We start from the raw sequence: 18,813 nt of genomic DNA on the forward strand, positions 1-18,813 counted from the left end.
CACGAGCGTAGCGATGAATATATCCGATTTCATTTGGCAGCACGATCAGCGTCCTGGGGTGTTCCAAAATCCCCCAACCAACACCTCCTGACATTTTACATTACTAGAAACATAATAGCTTTGCCTGTCATGGTGCTTTCGGGTGAGGTTCATTTGTTTGCATTTACATCGTTAAGTCGGGTCGGCATTCATTTAATAGGATGAGGCTGAAGGGGGAAGCTCTGCTGCCACACCCGAAGCTGAGATGACGTCAGGCGGAGGCTTGCTGTGGTCTTGACGTGATTTGCATAATGTGCGAAGTCCCGGTAGTGTTCCGAGCGACGGGATTGGTTCCTGCTGATGTAATGCTGCTTTTGTGTGAGCCGGGGGGGGGAAGAGAGGACGACATTATAGATGATAGCTGTGGACAGCTTGATAGAAATACTATAACTGGAACTTGTAATGGAATTGTAAACTTACGTTGTAGCTTTAGAGCTGGCACGCAAGGATAGTTTCCACTACCAGCGTTCCAGCAACTCTGAATCTCCTGATAGGCCGCCGCCGCCGCCCCCCCCCCCCCCCCCCCCGTAGTATTTGACTGAAACCTTGAATGTATGTCCCTTACAGGCATCCTAGCGTGCTCAGTGCAGCTTCACACAGAGCCTTAAGGCGGTATTATGTAATCCACCAGCTGGCAGATCAGTTGTTTCGTAATAGCCTATAGGGGAGCCAGAAAGTGTCAGAGGCCTCCGTTGATCAGGCAGGCCCGTCTTCATCTTTGTCGCCTCCCAGGACCACAACACTTGACCTAATCCAATCCCCATGAGAAAAGAAGCCAACACAGTGAGCGTGTCCAGTGATGGGAAGGTACACACAGAGCCATGATAGTTGGGTGGAAAAGAAGGAGTGTGGGTGGTGGTACCTAAAAGGGGTCAGCCCTGTTTGACCCCCCGCTGCGGTGAAACCTAGCGGAGGGCCATGCTGAGTCACTGTATTTCTCCCTCGACCCGGGGGGGGGGGGGGTATGGTCTCCCATTATTCACCAATGACTCATGGGCTTCTGTGGACGAGCAGCGCACTTGACTACCGCCGCGCGAGCGGCTAATCGCCCGGGCTTTCGGCGCGGCTCATCCTGTCAGCACACTGCTTATTATGAGTCAGCCCTCACACGGCGCCTGGATGCTAGCTCTCCCTCTGGGTGCTGGTGAGTGAAGGCCACTGCAGAGGCGGTGTTAGTGGCGAGGGCTCATGTAGTACACGGTGCGGAGGGGTCCTTGCACAGGTTGGTTTGGTCGGTCGACTGCTTGTTGCCCATCAACCATATCTGTGCCATCCAAGCACTGCAGTACTTAAGGGGGCGGGATTTATACGTCTTTCTTTGATCGATTTGACCAATCAGATTTAAAACCATCTTCAGACATGTTTTAGGGATTTGCATGCATGTAGCTGAGATCATTCTGAGACTGGGCTTCAGTTGAGAGGATTAAACATAGCTGTGGACAACACCACCACAATGACAGTAACGGTCACAGATTCTCGGGTCCTGCTTTAGTAAGTAGGCCATCTGGTCTTCTAGGCAGTCAGGGGAGTGGGACTGAGTGACTAAGCTTGAGTCTAGCCATGCACAGACCATCAATAGAAGAAGGGTTAGCACAGGACCCTTAGGAGACTTAGAAAGACAACTCTCTTTGACCATCACTTAATGACCTAGAACGGATTAATATTCTGCCAACTGCGCTGTGCATTCGCAACGCTGCTCATCACCAAATCCCCTTTGTTTGCAGATGAAATATCTGTCGAACCGATAAAATGGATCTAAGAATAAAGGCGTCAATTACACAGGGAGCCTTTTAGGGAGCTGGATACACTTTTTGATAAGCATGTAATGAAGACTAGGACTGGGGGGGGGGGGGGGGGGGGGGGCTTTGAGAATTGTTAGTTAGCATTGAGAATTGTAAGTTAATAGCAGGGTGCCTCAATTAAATATGTAGGTGGCAGCTGCCTCAATAATGCAGACTTTCTCTATCGGGTGTTGTGGTGTCACATGATCCCAAACATGGCCACTGTTGCGTCTGCATGTCTGTCCCACTGTGCGAGGGATTCGGTGGTAAAGCAGCTTAGAGCCTGGATAAGAAAGGACACTGCTATTCAACACTATTGGCCAGACAGGGCAAGGCACTTCAGAGAGGGTTCAAATTCTGTCTGGAAGCCCTATGGCACATGGCCCGTGGTATAATGTGTCATCCAATCATCACGGGGCCTTAGGTGCAGCCAACTTTATCCACTGTAATAAAGAATTGATACACGGACACATTTACGATTCAATAAATGGTGCTAACTTCTACATGTTTCACAGTTTACGATACACTATAGTATGGGTCTTTAACACAAGACTACAATTTACACATACACAGTGACTTAGTAATATAAATGAAGGGGATGTCACATGATGGCAGTGTCCCTAACACGTTGGTCATGTTGAATACTGGTATATCCTATAGAAACAGAATGACTTGTCCTCATCTCAAGTACTGCATATTTCTGTGGGAACACCCGAGAAGCAAAACATAAATTTTTCTCATCGCTGTATTGTTGTATACACTGGCATATCTGCTACGGGCAGTAACACATATTTTTTGTATTCTGTTCTGCACCTGTAATTTGCATTTTGCCAGCACAGGCTAAGCTCTTGGTCGGTAAGTAGGGATTCCGACAGAGGAACTATTTTGCATTTTGTTCTTCTGCTGCAAACATATGACTCAACATTTGACTATGGGCTGCCCATATACAAAGAACCTGGATAAACAGGCTGACATCAGACAGGCATCTCCACATACAGTACATCCGTAATGTTGTTCTACAGAAAGAGGCAGAGGCATAAGAGGGCGTGAATAAAAAAAACTGGAGCATCTACAGAGCTGGCAAAAAGTGTCTGCTTCTGTAGGAGACAACTGAAAGGATTACTTGTCTATTTCAGTGATTGGTTGATAAACACATAAAAATAGCAGTAATCCACAGGTAGACACTATATCCGTAGGATTTTTACTATGAACAGGCCAACTAACCTTTGTAATCCTCTGTTATCCGAAAAAGGTTCTTATCGTTCACCCTTTCCTCCGGAAATTCACCAGTCAGGTTGGTGATACTGCCACATACAATAGAGCTTAAGGAAGTACACGAGACGTGAATAACCGTTAGGAATCCACATGATGGCCGTCCACCCAGCCGTGACCTTTTACAGATCTCAGGGGGACAAGACACTCGGTGGAAGCGAGGATGAGACCTCAGTTGAGGCCGGTGTGAGTTCGGGGGTACCTTAAGCAGATGCTAGCAAACGAGCTGCTGAAAAGTGTATCTAAACCCCCAGAGGGTCTGGTGAAAGCCGCCAGACACGGGCACGTAGCAGGAAGAAGCGAGCGGCTTTGGAATGTGGGGCAGCCATCTCACGCCTCCACACATCCCTCTTTTGAAGTCGGAGTAGGCGAGAAAGGTAGAGAACAAACAGCGAGGGGGGAAAAGGACACGTAGCGGAACAGGGCGTCGGCGTTCCTCCGGTTTGGGCAACTTCGGATGCCTTTGACCTACCCTTTTGTGGAGGGATTCGGGGACTGCTCTAGCAGCGTGGCCACGCACAATCTTGGATGACACAATGACACCCGGCATCAAAAATATATAGCTTTTTTGGGCAATCAATAGCTAAGAATGTCTTCAAATTTTTTTTACCACATTGGTAGCAACAAGTGTTTGTCTTAACTGAGATTAACCATAATTACAGTTTTTGGCATTCATCCTTGAGACTGACATTTAAGAAAGTCTGGAGAGACAAGGATTTGATGTCCCTTACCAAGAATACACATATCTTATGAAACCGCTACTGAGAGCACAGAATGATAAACACGGCCCTTAAAACAGGCCCAGTCAACTCATAAGAAAAACGTCCTTTCCAGTCACACAGTACAGCCTAGATTACAAATTCATGGACCAGAGCAGGAAGGTGCAGTCAGAGGCACATCCCTGCTGCCAAGTGGTAGAACCATACTGTTCCTGCGTACAAGCAGATCAGTGGAGGGGTTAAGCAGGGGGAAGCAGGCTGGCGTGGCTGGCCCAAGGAGGACACTGGCTGGGGCTGCACTTCCATGTTAATCCCTGGGAGACACTCTGATTAAGGGATTACTCCTGCAAGTATTTTCCCTTGCCCGGGATAACCCAACCGCCAGGACTAAGGGAACGGGAAAGAGAGGAGGAGCCGAGGAACGGCTGGAGGGAACATGGCCACCCCGCGATCCCTCTTCTGGGGTGACGATAAGCAGTGACTAGCAGGACAGCCGATCCTGGATCTCCAGACAGCCCCTCGCTCCTTCGTCAGGAGACTGCTGCTTTAAACTGTGGTAACTGTGTCAGACGGAGTCTGTGTGGCAGTGTCAGGCCTAAATAGCTTTAAGATAGGAGGCCTCCAAGGAACCGGGAGAACCTCTAAGGAGAGACAGGTGCCAATGGGACTTTGACAGCATCAATTTGCAGAGCCGTGTTCTAGAACTCCTCGGTGCAGTCCTCCTCAGAGCAGCCCAAGCCTGTTGGGAGGGTTCTCCAAGGGGATGTGCTGAAATCTCACCATTTCAGAAGCATACTTGGTTGAAAAGGAGTTGGGGGAGGGGGGGATGGTTGTCCATGGTCAAACAGACAGATGCACGTTGAGCCCTGAGGTTTCATTGTAGGATGATGAAAAAACATCAGCCACTGAATTTCGGGCCACGTTTTAACCACCCTTCACTGCATTCAAAAGGTCTACAGCGCTGACATCAACAAGATTTGTGGATGTAAACATTACGGTTTGGGTTGGTTTCCACAGGGTAGGGCATTTCAAAGTGACTTTGAAGATTGAAGAGCTAATTGACTTTTATTGATAACAATATTTGGTATGATGTCTGTCCTTTCAACTTTTAAAATGATGACATTATATCCATGTTTTAGATTCTGAAACTAGTTCAGCTCTAAAATAGGTCATTTCATCCTGAGACAATTCATTAGGGACTTCAGTGAATGATCTTATTAGTCTGCTATAAAATGACAAAACACTTGAACATCCTCCCTAGTAAGGCAATTGCTCTCAATAGTCAACAAGCAGTATAAAATATTGGAATAAAACATCTAATGTCTCTGCAGATCAAATACCCACTCCACGCAGTGAGTTCAAGACTTAACATTTACAACTAATGTTTCATGTGGTAACTGCTTGTTAAGTCATGGCAAGTGTCTTTGGGGATTCAAACGGACAGACCGTTTTGAACGTACTTGCTGTTCCCCTTTTAAATCAACACGCTGGTCTTGACATTGCGGTGACTTGATATTTATGACGCTTGCTGCACTGCAGGCCTGGAAGTGACCTCCGGTGTTCCAATAGATAGGCACAAAATGTTGTGCATCGGGATCGCATTTGACCTGGCGAAGATGTATCGGCAGAAACTGGCATCCAACACTCAGAGTAATTGCTATGTGACTGGCTGGAGCTGGCAAATTAATCATATTTCCATCCAATTAGTTGGCCGGGCATGGCGGATAGGGTGGCAGACCTCTCTTAGACAAATGAAAAGCTTGAAGGGGAGACAACCTTGAAGGACCCTTTAAGGAGGCCGTTTGTTTTATAATAATCTGGCATCCCCACGGATTGCGCAACACTTTGGAGCAAAGTGCTGGTTCGTGGTCTGCGGCTCTTATGCAAGGCCTGTACAGGTGCTAGGTGTTTTTAGCTTGTTTAAACACACACACACGTATTGTGCCAACCCTGATGCTGATAATTACTCCATGTCTTTTCTCATCTGCCAAAATAATGGCCGTCCATGGGCCTACTGGGTGATTGCTACAACACACGCAGCCCTCTGGAAATGAGGTTAGCTTCCCAGTATGAAGTCAAAGCACTTCCCCAACCCTATTTGCAGCTCTGTGACAGTTCCAGTTAGGCTGTGCTATGAATAACGGCAGGTTCCATCTTATGTCGAACGGTCTGAAACAATTGTTCTCTAATGGGCGCCTTCCCTGTTTACATGGCCAACACACGTGGTGGCTAATGATCACTGCAATTAAAGAGCCACTTCCCAGACAATTGCTTTCTAGAGTCATTTTGAGTTTTAATTTGCAACCTGACATCGTTATATTTACGATTGCGCTTCTCTGTAATTCTCTTCTGTTAACACTGGAATGCTTTGGCACAGCATGTGCAAGGTCATGCTGGGGGTGATTGCAGAAAGAGGCCCGTAGGACTACAAGTGTCAGCGAGCTAGCGCTGGGCCCAGATGAACAGAGATGGGGCCCAGTCACATGGCCTCAGGAAACTCAACATTGGCCAGGAGAAGTTAAAAAGGAAAAGGGAGGGAAAAAAAGAATCACAAAAGACGCTCCCCTTCTGACCCCGGTACCAATCCATGAGACACTGATGATGGGGTACCAAAGCAAGTCCAAATGAAAAAGGTCCTCGTCAGAAAAGAGATCATTCGCGGCCGAGTAAATAAAAGAAGAGGATGCCTTCAGTGATTTCAGTAAGTCTGTAAGTCATGAATGGTGAATCCTGGAGGATCCATTTCTCTTTCTCTCTGTTGCCCTTGTTTAGCCTGGCCAGTTCTTCTAAATCGAGCCACATCGATTGCAAGTGCGCAGGGCAGTTAATTCAGCCCTCGGCTACAATGAGAGGACCAGCATTAGAGAGACATGTTCACTCAGGCTATTATCCCCATGTCCTGAGAAAGTCAGGGCAACGATTGGACAAGCCTGTCAGATCTGATTATATTCACCATAGGCTGTAATTGTTTTATGATCCATTCTAAACACAAACCCAAGTCATTTTGCTGTGGGTTTGACAAATTCTTCCTTTGATCCTTGTGATGTAGATATGATGTGTAATGATATTACTACAGTATATTGCATGGGGAGAAGCAAAACCGAGTACACCTGTGTGGACAATGAATTAGAAATTAAAAAGTCCCGTTACTGAACAACAGGACTTTTAATTCGCTGCCTCTGGTTAGTTACAACAAAAGAGCAATGCCAGACTGATGACATCTTCATGATGAACTGATGCTGAAGGAAATGTGAGACACGGATTTTGAGTTTTAGTTGGGAAATACCGTGTGCCAGAGTGCCTCAAGTCTGTTGAGGAGGCTAACCCTAACCCCATGGTTACATGTGTGTCACACGCGTGTTTGTCACATTCTGTCTTCACTGCCTGTAGCATGGGAAGGTTGTCTTTGTCTTTTAGCTTCTGTCCCGTCTTAACATTTATGTCAACAGAGCCAGACTGCCTGATGCCCTCTGTCTAAGCTTGAGGCAGGGTTTCCCGCAGAAAATGTGTTAGTTAAGGTGGTAGGGTGGGGTTTGCCGGCAGACCCCACACTTTTTTTTGTTTCTTTTACAACGTAGTTAAGGCGGTGGGGGTGTGTTGCTTAGGCGACCGCCTTAACTGCAAAGTGCTGCGGGAAATCCTGCTTGAGGTTGGCTCTGCCAATATCTGATTATGTTGCTTGCTTGTGTGTGTGTGTGTGTGTGTGCGTGTGTGTGTGTGGGGGGGGGGGGTTCGTCTGTGATGGCGAGCTCTTTGGAGCAGCTGCTGCTAGTGTTGAAGAACAATCACGCTCTAATGCAATGCCAAAAATCTCTTGGCCCAGTTTGGCTTTGCACAAACGACTAAGGGGACAATGTCATCAGGACACTTGTGCATGAATTAATGATTATCATGTTTGTGTGAAGCAACACACTTTTGAGGCACTCGAAAATAAAAAAGAATTGATCATCGTTCACAGACGTGCGTTATTGGCCATGTCAAAAAGGAAATGGGTGAATTGTGAACTTTCCTATTTGATCGCAGACCCTGTCCCATTGTGTCTTCAAGTACCGTACAGAAAACCAAGTGCCGAGTCAACAGTTATAGTTTTCAATTATTTTATTATTATAATCTTGTTCGAAAATTGTAATTGGCCGTAGACCCGCAAGGTAAACCTGGGCCACCCTTTGGGGCCATCGGGACCGACGGCACAGATGACCCCCATCTCTTCCTGTTGTGCTACGAATGGAGAGCTGTGGTGAGATGAGTGTTTAACATGCAAATGCATCCCCCCTGCCCTTCCTGGCGTACAATCCGGTCACACAGCAGTGCTCGTTAACACACCCATCAGTTGCAACCCTTCCGACACCACACACTGTTCCTTCCCAGCAGCGTGAGGAAACCTAAGGTGTTGTGTGGACATGGATTCGGGTGCGTGTGTGTGTGCGCGCGCGTGTGTGTCTTGGAAGACTCCGGATGTATGCGAGCGGGGTTGTTTACAGCTGCGGGAGACGTGCCTGTTTAATGAGGTTTGGGAGTGCTCTCCTCTCTCAATTACTGTCTATCAGCACTCCCAGTAGGGGTACCGGGGGCAGCGGGAGAGAGTGGATGGAGGGAAACAAGAGGAGGGATGGAAGGAAGAGGCTTAGTCATGGCTCACCTCTCCATCCTTCCCTTCCTCCGTCATGATCTCTCTTCTAAATCACCCTCAGCATCCGTTAGCATCAGAGCTAGCCATCCCTGGAGACAGCACACCGTTTTCAGCGAGTCTAACCGGGTGTTGTACCATTGCTCATCCCGATGGATGTGTTGAATAATGGATAGCGTCAAATCCTTGTGTGGTTATTTTTGGTCACAATTGCCTGGTTGAAGTTCCCCACCTAGAAGAGATTAGCCTGCTGACACCATCTATCATGTTCCTCTCTCACTCACTCCCGCAGTCAACAGTCATCGTTAAAGAGAGTGAAGAATTCAAACCCTTTTTTACCGGTCTTGTCAGACGACGAGGAATGAAAAGCCGTGCAGCTGACGTTGGCTTCCCACGAGCCGACTTAGGCATTCGTGGCCGCTTTCGTCATTAGCATTGTTATCAGGTTATTCATGTGCTTGACCTGAGCACAGGAGAGCCTCGCAAGATGAGGTGGGGCCAAGTTGACACTGGCTACTCACTGATGATGGTTTTGAGAGTGTAGCGTAACCAACTCGATCTCAAAGCGAATAGAATCGTACCACACTGAGATACTGAAATGCGTGAATATGCTAAACTTAATTGTCATTGTAAAATGAGTGGAATTTTTTCTTGGGGTTTGGTGTCTCCCAAGTCTAAAAATAAAAGAAATATAGGCAAGACATTGAGAAACAAAATCTTTTGTAGATGACCATGTGCGTCCAAAGAATATTATGAAGTACATCTTCTAATGACAACCTATCTACGTCTGAAGAGAAGTCAAGGTAAAAAGCCTTAAGGACTTGTTACAGACAAATTGTGACATCATCTGTAAATATGGAGAAGCATCTAAAACATCTAGTTAGACATGCATCGTCTTCACTAAACAAAAGCATTCCCATCACCAGGAACCTTTTGAAATCGTATACCCTAATATCTTAGCGTATAACGTAGTCTATTCAACTCCCCCAGTGAACAATCATAAAATACCTAGTACTAAAAGTGAGCTGAGTTTCGACGTGACGCGTCCGACAGTGAACGCAACTCTGTGTCTGTGTCGTGATTCCCTCATCCTCCGAACGTATCGGTGCGCGTCAGCCATGGCAAGAGGAGGAGGAGGAGGGCCGCGCGTCTCACCCACACATGGAGCCTGGTGACGTAGTTCGGGATGTACCATGTCACAATGTCCCCAACCCCCGGCGGCCCACCCCCCCACGCTAAATATGAAGCCTTGCTGTTTTTCTCCGCTCTTTAAAACAGATTCTTCAGCCATCTCAAAAGGAGGCTACGGATGTGAGACCACACCTTGTTCATACTGCCGTCACTCGCAGAGACACACACAGAACCGTAACACACATCTGTTCCCCTCCACCTACCATCAGAACACACTTTCACACCCAGTAATCCCCCCTCGCACACATACGCACGAGCATACGCACGCACACACACACACACACAGGGAGAGCAAAGGGGATCTCCATCTATTTTCCTGGTCTATTATTAGATCTTCAACCCAGAGACAAAGTAATCACACGTTTAGCTGAATCACAGCGGAAGGAGGTGATGCCAGCAACACGCAGTGTGAGTGTCCAATTAAGACACTGTTCTACCTCAAAAGAACCATCATTATAACTGAAGAAACTACATCATGAAAGTATACATAAATAATGTCTATGTAATTTAGATCTGAAAGCAAAAATGGTCTAGAACCAAAGCAAATAGCCTATCCAAAAGGTACATTCGTGTTTAAAATAAATGTAAAGATGTTAGTGCTATTTGGGTTCATTTCACAAAATCTTTGGTTGTGTATTAATTTGACCTTCATCTTTCCTCGAAATGATGAAATTAATCAAAAAGCCACTGAACCCTGCTCTCAAGTGGATCAACATCGTGTGTCAATACTAGAGCGAGATCTGGAAGGTCTCCGTTCTCACTGCTCTCTGAAATTTGAATAAAACAAAAAAAAGTATCTAACAATAAGCTCTTTGTGCAGGACAGATCCAACACACTGATAGTGTATAACAACCCAATACTGCTTCCCTTAGCATTGCAAATGGGAAGCATCTGCCCCGTGTAATGGGGTGTTCTCTTGCTCAGCATCACACATTATACAAAACTGTCCATTATAAAAATCACATTTACTTTTTCAAGTTTAAAAGCTCTATAAAGCACATTAAAAACTTAAGTCAAAAGTCTCTTAACTAGGTGCAAGGTATAGAATGTCCATCGCAGACATCTGTTTGCCGGCTATTCGGCAAATGCTTGGTCCAGAACAGTAGCCTATTTGCCTATTTCTAAATCTGACCATTACGCGCGCAAATTACATCATACTATTTCTCGTGTTTTAAAATGTACACTGGCTTGGCAGTTTCTCTTCCCTTTCTTTGCTCTCGTCTATGTACTATTTTTGCATTTAAGGCGGACAACATGTCTTAAAATGCGCTCTCCTTTCCACACATTCCACGTTAAATGTTATTTCAGTGATGTGCCCGGCTGCGAACGGGTGATATTGATGCAAGAATGTGAATTCCCAGAAACCGGGGACGACATTTGATTGTTCCGTTGTGTTGATGAGAAAATAGGATGGAACTCCGAGAATTAATCGCCAAGTACCTACAACCGTTGCTTTTATACACGTTGTTTTAAATATCAAGTCCCACTGATGTGTATCCTACGGTATTCGTGTTCTAAAAATAGCACGTGGATATACAATGGTTATTACAAATGCTGGCAATGTACCTCACTGAAAGGAATGACGTCGAGATACGCAACGAGGGGATTCACCTTAGCGAGATCGCTAATATGCGAGTAAAAGAAATATCGTTGGAACACATTTTTGGGACGAGAGGAAATCAAAAACCTGTTAAATTGTAGTCTAAATGGTATTGATCATTTACGCTGGAACGTCTACCTTACAATTCTGTTTCAAACATCAAATAATGACAGATCATTTTGCATAGGCTATGTTAAGTCTTGATTAAAGCGTTTGCACAGTCTATGATTAACCATGACAGAAGATTTGTAAACAGACATCTTGGAACCACTAACGACTAACTGCGTGAGTTTCTAAAGTGCCCGGTTTGAGTTCGGTCGTTCATGAGTTTGCGTAAAAGCAACCTTGCCAACTCTCGATAGCATTGGAATAGACCGGTTACCAAGCCACCCCAGAAATTAAAAAGTGCAAACTGATAACAGATCATCTATGAATGACATCAAATCATTACTTAACTATTTGCACAGGTGCTGAAGACAGAGGTCGAGACATTCCCCTTCCACTTCGTCCTCCGTGATGAGGTCCGACAAAGGGCGCATTGGTAGAGGGTCGTTCTCCTGAAGAGGAGGTCTCATCTCTCGGAGGAAGAGCTCCAAGAACCTTCGGAAGGTTTTCTCCTCTGTTGCAGAACCGGCCATCACTTCTCATTCCTGGACAGACAAGAAACAGCTCAAGCCGGGCAAGAAGACTACTTCGAATTGCTGGCTGGACTGCTCTCCACTCGCGCCGGTTGGGGACGCGCGCGCGTGAACAAGGCTTTCGCTCAATCACAAATAAGGATGGGTGGATGCTGATGACGTAGGAGAGGAGGGAGTGCTTTTGAGATAGAGTGGGGAGAGCGTTTACAGATTTGCCACGGGTCGTGAACGCGCACGCAAGGCAATCGTTACAAACTCAATTCCTCACCTGCGGTGCGAACTACCAAAAACTGGGTTGGGAGATGCGATACAAAAGCACCCTACAAGCGCGTGACGTGGTGGTTAAGTCTACATTTCCGCTGCTTATGTTCTAACATTATCTTTCTAACATACAGTGGCTATATGTCAACAAGCTGTGGTGTGTATCCCGTTTTTAGCGAATGTGTATATGGGACATGCTATAAATATCCTCTGGGGTGGGCTTCACTCTTCAGTTATAGGATTGAATGATTTGCAACCTATTTTAGAGTCATTTTGAGTTCTTTTATACCCGTATCTGATATTATAAAGAAGATGCATGAGCCATCACATCAGTAAGTATAAAAAAAAAAAAAAAGAAAAATAAAGGTTCAGGGTCCATTTTTGTACATAGTTCTGGTTCTACTGGAAATGCTTCAACTTTGTCTGACAGGATCTATATACCACCGTAAGTTTCCCTTTAAAATGTGTGCATGTGTGTGAACAGCATATAGAAATTTGGGGCTTTCACCTTGTAGCTACTGCTTCCAAAGTCATTGTGGATGCAGTGTCGAACAGATGACATTAAAAACAGTGTGAGCCGAACATCACTCAAGCTGCGAGTTTGTCCATGTGAAACGAAATGCTTGTATTTCCTTCCCACACTGCTGCAGAGGCCAGCTCTAAAGTGTATAATCTAATTACAGAGATGCATCGCCATCTCACTCCAAGCCACTCAACTGAGAGCAGGATGACATATCTGTGGTGCAGTAGGACAGATGCTCTCAGTCATCTCAAGAGTAGATTGTTTGTGCAGGGTTTACAGCCAACAGAGAAACTCACCCAATAGCATGTGATGGCGATTTTGACTGAATTGTATCTTTCAAAACTTACCGTCTAAAGTCAAATCATAAGCAACTTTGGAAGGTATACAACTATAACATACAGTATGTGATCATTCCCATCTTCAAAAAGTAAAATTTGAATATTTGTTCAATTTCAAGGTTAGGTTTAACAAAAAGGATCCAGAACGAACCGTTGTTTTTAATCATGCCAAATGGATAGCAAGAAAATGGGTAACATCCTAGTTATAAAAGACATGAGTAAAATTATTTCAAAAACACAGAGAAAATATGGAACATTGAGATTCACCTCACAAATTATTTACATTCCAAAACATTTTCAGCAACGATGGCAAACATTCACAGTATCTTATCCATCAACAAACAAAGAATATATAAACAGATTAGAAATACAGGCTATACTTCTAAATGCCCTACGTTTTTAGTTGATTGGTCATCCTGCATTCGGGGCCTCTTGCTGAAGCTTCCTGATTGGCTTGTAGAAGGGTCAGCCAAGGTCATTGGTTGGTCTGATGACATCAAATCCCGAAAGCCTTCAGCCTGGAGGAAGAAAAAAAGTTGGTGAACAATTGAAACAAAATATCCTTGTCCTCAAATGTTGTGACCTATAAACAGATTTGTATAAATTTATATATCTCTTCATGCCAAATCCACATGGCAGCTATACACATACCATTAAGAATATACATATTATCCAACATATGTCACTTTTAAACAGTCACTGGTTGAGTGTAGGATGTACACCTACAAATGGTCTGAAAATGTGCTAGAGTTATACCCAGGGTGCACCTTAACGAAGCCCCATATGGTGTGCAACATCAAACACATAACTTTAGTGTTGTTTGAAATAGCTGTTGCACAAGGATTAACGGTGGTATGAAATACCTTACATTCCCCCGCATGTTTGTACTTGTTCCTCCACTGAGCGATGTACCTTTGGTGGCCATGGTGTTTAATGCTATCCAGTGCAGTCTATGCAACTCTATCAAAACTGTACTTTCTATATGACAGCAATATCGCCAATACTATGTAAGGGCCTGCTATAAAACGGACAATCACTGCCAAAGCCGAAAGTGATGAACATTACAGGACAACTTGCCAAGTTCACCACAAGTGTCTTCGCTTGGAGCAAAGACACTTGTGAGGCGAAGCACCTCCTCGCCTCCTGTGAGGCGAGCACCTTTGAGACCTAGCTCAACCATTGGCCCTGCTTTCAGATCAGTGAAGACATTGCTAGCAAGAGGCCAAATCAGTAGAACCGCACATACAGACGTGCCAATAAAACATCACCCGCCCCTCCACTTTGTTGGGACAGGCAGATAGGATGGACAATGGGCTTGTACTTACAGTGATCTGGTACGGCACTGTGGCTTCCATCTGGCTGGGGGACTTGCACAGGGACGCCAGCCTAGGTGAAAGAGAACATTCGATGTCTGTTGTCACTGAATGTTCCACAACTGTCTTTTCTGACACTTGTTGCATTAAACAGAGCTCACACAGCTACATTCTTCCCTCTCCATCCGACATTGTCTGTTCACTCTTTATGGAAGGCCAACAAATGATTTTTAGGCTGGGTATGAACTGTAAAGAGATTCTCTCCAGAAGCTCATGCTGCGAGGAGACCTCAGGTGTCCTTCTCCCTCGAATGATTGGCGGCCAGTAGGCATTGTGGATGCAGAGAGGACGGCCAACAAAGGGGCAAGCCAGCGCCGTCTGCCAAAGTGACATGCTCGCTCTCACTCTGTCAACCCCCCCTCACATAGAAGACAGAAGAGCCTCAAAGTGTGTGTGTGTGTGTCGTGTTGCGTTTCGGCCGCTGACGACCTGGCTCAGACTGGGCGTGACGTTCGGTGTGCGTGTGTGCAAGTGTCGCGTCTCGGCTTTCAGACGCCGGCGTGCATCCTTTCTGCAGATATTAGTGTCGAGTGTTTCTGATGATACCTGCGCGTTCCCTCCCAGCGTAGGATGAGCCGCTGCGAGGCAGCGTGGCCCCAGCTCTCACCTGCAGGTAAACACGGATCGCACAGACACGGACGTGAAGAACGGAAAACTGCAATTACAGTCCTGAGTGCATCGATTCTCATCTTATCCTGCAAACATTTATACTCGCGAGTTATAGGCAGACAGGCCGGTTTTGCTAGATTAGCAGCTACATTTCGGCCTACGTGATGATTTCATGTGAATTTCCATTTATTTTCCAGGGGACTAGTGTTTGTATCATGAGTTGCAGCTAGTACAACATAATATATGTTCTTACCTAAAGCTGGTATGAGCTTTGCCTGTCCACTCCAGATTTTTGTTGTCATCTGATTGGTAAGAACAACCTAAACACAGTCATAGCCTTTATAAAACTGTCTTACAAAGTACCGTGTGATCCAAGTTTAACATTTCATGGAACAATATTAGTACCAATTGTCTGGGTCAACCACAATACCTGGGTACTTATGGCATGGTGTTAACTAGCTGGTACACATAATTCATAAAAGTATAGCAAACATTTGGGTTTGGTTTACATAATGATTGTTCAAAATGCCCTTTTTGTTGTTTTCCACTTCAGTTGCAGCCCCATCCGTAGCAGCCTCTTACAGCTGTGACGCTAGGGGGCAAAACATCTCTCATGGGGTGATAATGACTTCTGCTTGATTTGTGGAAAATGTACAGAAGCAGCTTGTTATGAGTGTTGAAAACCATGGCATCTGATGACAAGTCACCTTGACGACGAACTCTGAAATAACAGCAATAAAAATCCACGGCCGAAATTTGCTGGACAAAAATACAGTAATGGTATACTTTGAGGGGTAATTCCTCTTCGAAGTATCCATGGTTTTCTTCAGTAGTTACAAGTAGATTAGTATCTCTATAGGGAAATCGTTAGAACATATTGCATAACATTCTGAGAACTACAGGTAAACCCTGCTCTCATTTCTTCTTTCCAGTTTGCCCTGAATTGAGTTTATTTCATATAATTCAATAGGGATTAAGGATGGATTAAACAGAAGTGGTGATGAACCTCACAGGTGCATCAGTGGCTTCCTTTTCAGGGTTTAGGCAAGGATGACTCACACTCCCATGAAGAGAAACTGAGCCATACAGAACTTATTCAATGCATCAGTGTTATGTTAAGGTTGTGAAGTAATGTTATATATTGAGTTTCAGTATTTACTTTGAAAGCTCAACTACAGGATAAAGACTTCACAAAGGCTGCTTCATACTGCAAGGTGCCTCAACTTTTCAGTTGTTCAGAGGAAAGAGGGTTGAACATCAGACAAAAGCAAAATGGCAGGACACCATCATAACACTGCTGTGCTGTATGACTTAATGAAGCACTGATGAGAAAGTCCATAGCTGACACTGGGTTGTTGATGTTGATACAGAGCAATAAAAAAAATATAAAAAGTATTATTAGTTCAGCCCCTGATTAAGTAAGTGGCAAAGTAAACAACTGCGTTTTGATGAGAAGCACTTCGGAGAACTCCTCCAGGAGCCTCTTGTTCAAAACGGAACACGGTGTGCTGCTGACCACCAGCTTTGTTGGTTTTACTGAGTTTCCTCCAGAGGCTCCCGGAGTGCCGCCAATGAACAAATTACTAGAACAAAGTGAATTTGCTCCAGGGATTTTTAGGAATGCTTTTGCTGATCAAAAACAGCAGCGCTACATCTTGGCAAGGTGCAGAACCCCCCCCCCCCCCCCCATTTACAGCCTATCTGGTCTAATCTATTAACTCCGTGGGATGTTTATGTATTTGTGAAGGAAGAGTACGGTCCTAATTAATGGGGGTTAGTGGGTCGTACCGCAACATTGTGATTGATTGCCATCCGGAAAGCCTGCAGGGCGAGGCCGCCGAGGAGGCGTGTCCTCTGGGACAGGTCGTCGAAGTCTTGGCGAAACGGTAAAGCGATGCTGTCTATCACGACCAGCCGGATCTGGATTGGGTAAGAGGGGTCCGGTACACACAACTGAAAAAAATATCTAAACGGATTGGTTTATGATTCAATCATTTTCATTGACAGTCGGAATTCTGTTCCATGGGCCATATCGAAGTGCAAGTTAGTATTCTACGTTATAGAATGAATAATACTGTGCCAAAAGTAAATAAAAAATGTGTTCATTTCATTTGAGATTTGCAATCTATTTTGTGTGCTTCCTCTCCCAAGTTACAAGATGGTGGCTGTGTGGCGCTGTTTCAATACTTGCGGATTATGACAGTAATATGGAGTCAAGCTCAACACAAAATGGAGTCCATTTTAGGAAATCTGTGGTGCTATTCATTTTTTTGCAGTCCAGTCTGTTGGGAATTCAAACCTCGGGATGCCGAGCCAGGAAGTCAGGCAGGAGGTACGTCTCCGCCAACAGCTCCACGTAGTCATGGCAACGGAAGACGAAGAGGTTGGAGAGGACCGTTTCCACGGTGAACTCTTTCAAGGCCTCCCGCTGCTCTGGAGAAGAAAAAGGATAAAGGGGGAAAAAAGACAGATCAGAAGCAAAGGTCAGGGGAATGTACCTCCAGTAAGCTCGAGCCATACATGGTTTCATTATGCCTGAGCTGCATGTTCCTGCACATACATCAATGGATAACAAGTTGCCAGGCAATGACAAGGTGTTAAAACAGTTGTTCTATTCACGTGACAATATCACTTGGCTATCTATCAACGATTGCACACATCACATGAGCGTGAGCCTCCGTGTCGTTGGAACATTTACCATGTTTGAATTTCTTGTTATTCTTAAACCGTCTTAAAAATGTTTTATTTTATTTTGCAGTGTTTTTGTCTTGGTTACTAATACCCATCCCTTACCCATGTCTTCAGCCAGTAGTGCACAGTGCTCCACAGCAGCTTGTGCTAGGTCCACAACTCTCTGGACAAAGAAGCTGCCTTCTGTGTCAATGAATACAGCCTTGCCCCCCAAACCGCCAAAACACACTGGGATCTGCACATCGACCGCTAGCTGGATACTGAATGACAAAACAGTAAGATTCAGTTGTACACGTGTGTGTGTGTTTGAGAGTTTGAACATGTTCATAATAAATGGTGCAAGGTTGCTTGTTATTTACCAGAGCTGGGTCTTCCCTATGCCAGGGGCCCCGCACACCTCAGTGACCTTCCCTACAGGAAGTCCTCCACCTAAAGCCATATCCAGCGCAGAGCAAAATGTTACAATGTTTCCCAACTCCTGTTCTTTCTGGAGTAGCTCCAAAGCAGTTAGCTTTTCAACTGCTTCCCTCTCCTGGACAGACTCGCACTTCACAGCCTGCAGCACCTCCACCGCCTCCTCCTGGGAGATGCCTGCATCTGCAACACAAGGGAACACGGGCCAGCTGTACAACAGATACTGACAGTATACTTACCAGTGCATGGAATAGTGCCATGGATGCTGGTGTAATTATAATGTAAAAGTACAGTGAATGAATATAATACGTTATAATATTTACCTTTGCTGAGTTGAAAAGGTTGCAAGTCACACAGGTCTGCAGAAGACTGGAACCCTGCATTGAGCAGTTTCACTTTGACGGACGGGGCAAAAGCATAGCTTGACACTGGCCTTTGCATCTTTTCTTGGGCGTTGTTTAAGGAACGGAAAGCACCACAACAATAACCATCGGGCTTTCTAACCACTAGAACAAAAAATAAACTAGGCCTAAATGAAAGCGTCAAAAGGCTAAACCAAACCGAACACAACTAACAGTGAACATCTAAAGTAATTTCATCACACATCGTACATGTCCGAGGTTCTCTCTGGCAAAGTCGGAGGAGGTTATACACTTTATCCTAAAAGCGTTTCATCGTGCCGAATATTGTTGCCATTTTCAACTGTCCCTCCAACACTTTTCTTTTTTAGTCAGTGC

The 18,813-nt window shown here is 45.2% G+C and overlaps 2 protein-coding genes across 2 annotated transcripts in view; both read right to left on the reverse strand.

The window, feature by feature from the left end:
* ppm1e (protein phosphatase, Mg2+/Mn2+ dependent, 1E) overlaps positions 1–13,507 on the reverse strand; it is a 36,355-nt gene extending 22,848 nt beyond the window's left edge. The window contains 2 exon segments of the mRNA XM_067257514.1: positions 11,686–11,879; positions 13,385–13,507. Coding sequence (XP_067113615.1) covers positions 11,686–11,867 — 182 coding nt within the window. The 5' untranslated portion in view covers positions 11,868–11,879; positions 13,385–13,507.
* Positions 13,148–18,768, reverse strand: rad51c (RAD51 paralog C). Its single transcript, XM_067257515.1, has 9 exons — positions 18,400–18,768; positions 18,022–18,259; positions 17,765–17,922; positions 17,271–17,404; positions 16,760–16,891; positions 15,225–15,291; positions 14,909–14,969; positions 14,315–14,375; positions 13,148–13,507 (listed from the first exon to the last, which is right to left on the reverse strand). Exons 1-9 carry the CDS (start codon positions 18,515–18,517, stop codon positions 13,364–13,366), a joined length of 1,113 nt encoding a protein of 370 aa, XP_067113616.1. The 5' UTR covers positions 18,518–18,768; the 3' UTR covers positions 13,148–13,363.
* Positions 18,769–18,813: the final 45 nt, after the last annotated feature.

This window comes from Osmerus mordax, chromosome 19, assembly GCF_038355195.1.
Source record: "Osmerus mordax isolate fOsmMor3 chromosome 19, fOsmMor3.pri, whole genome shotgun sequence".
Classification (NCBI taxonomy): Eukaryota; Metazoa; Chordata; class Actinopteri; order Osmeriformes; family Osmeridae; genus Osmerus; species Osmerus mordax.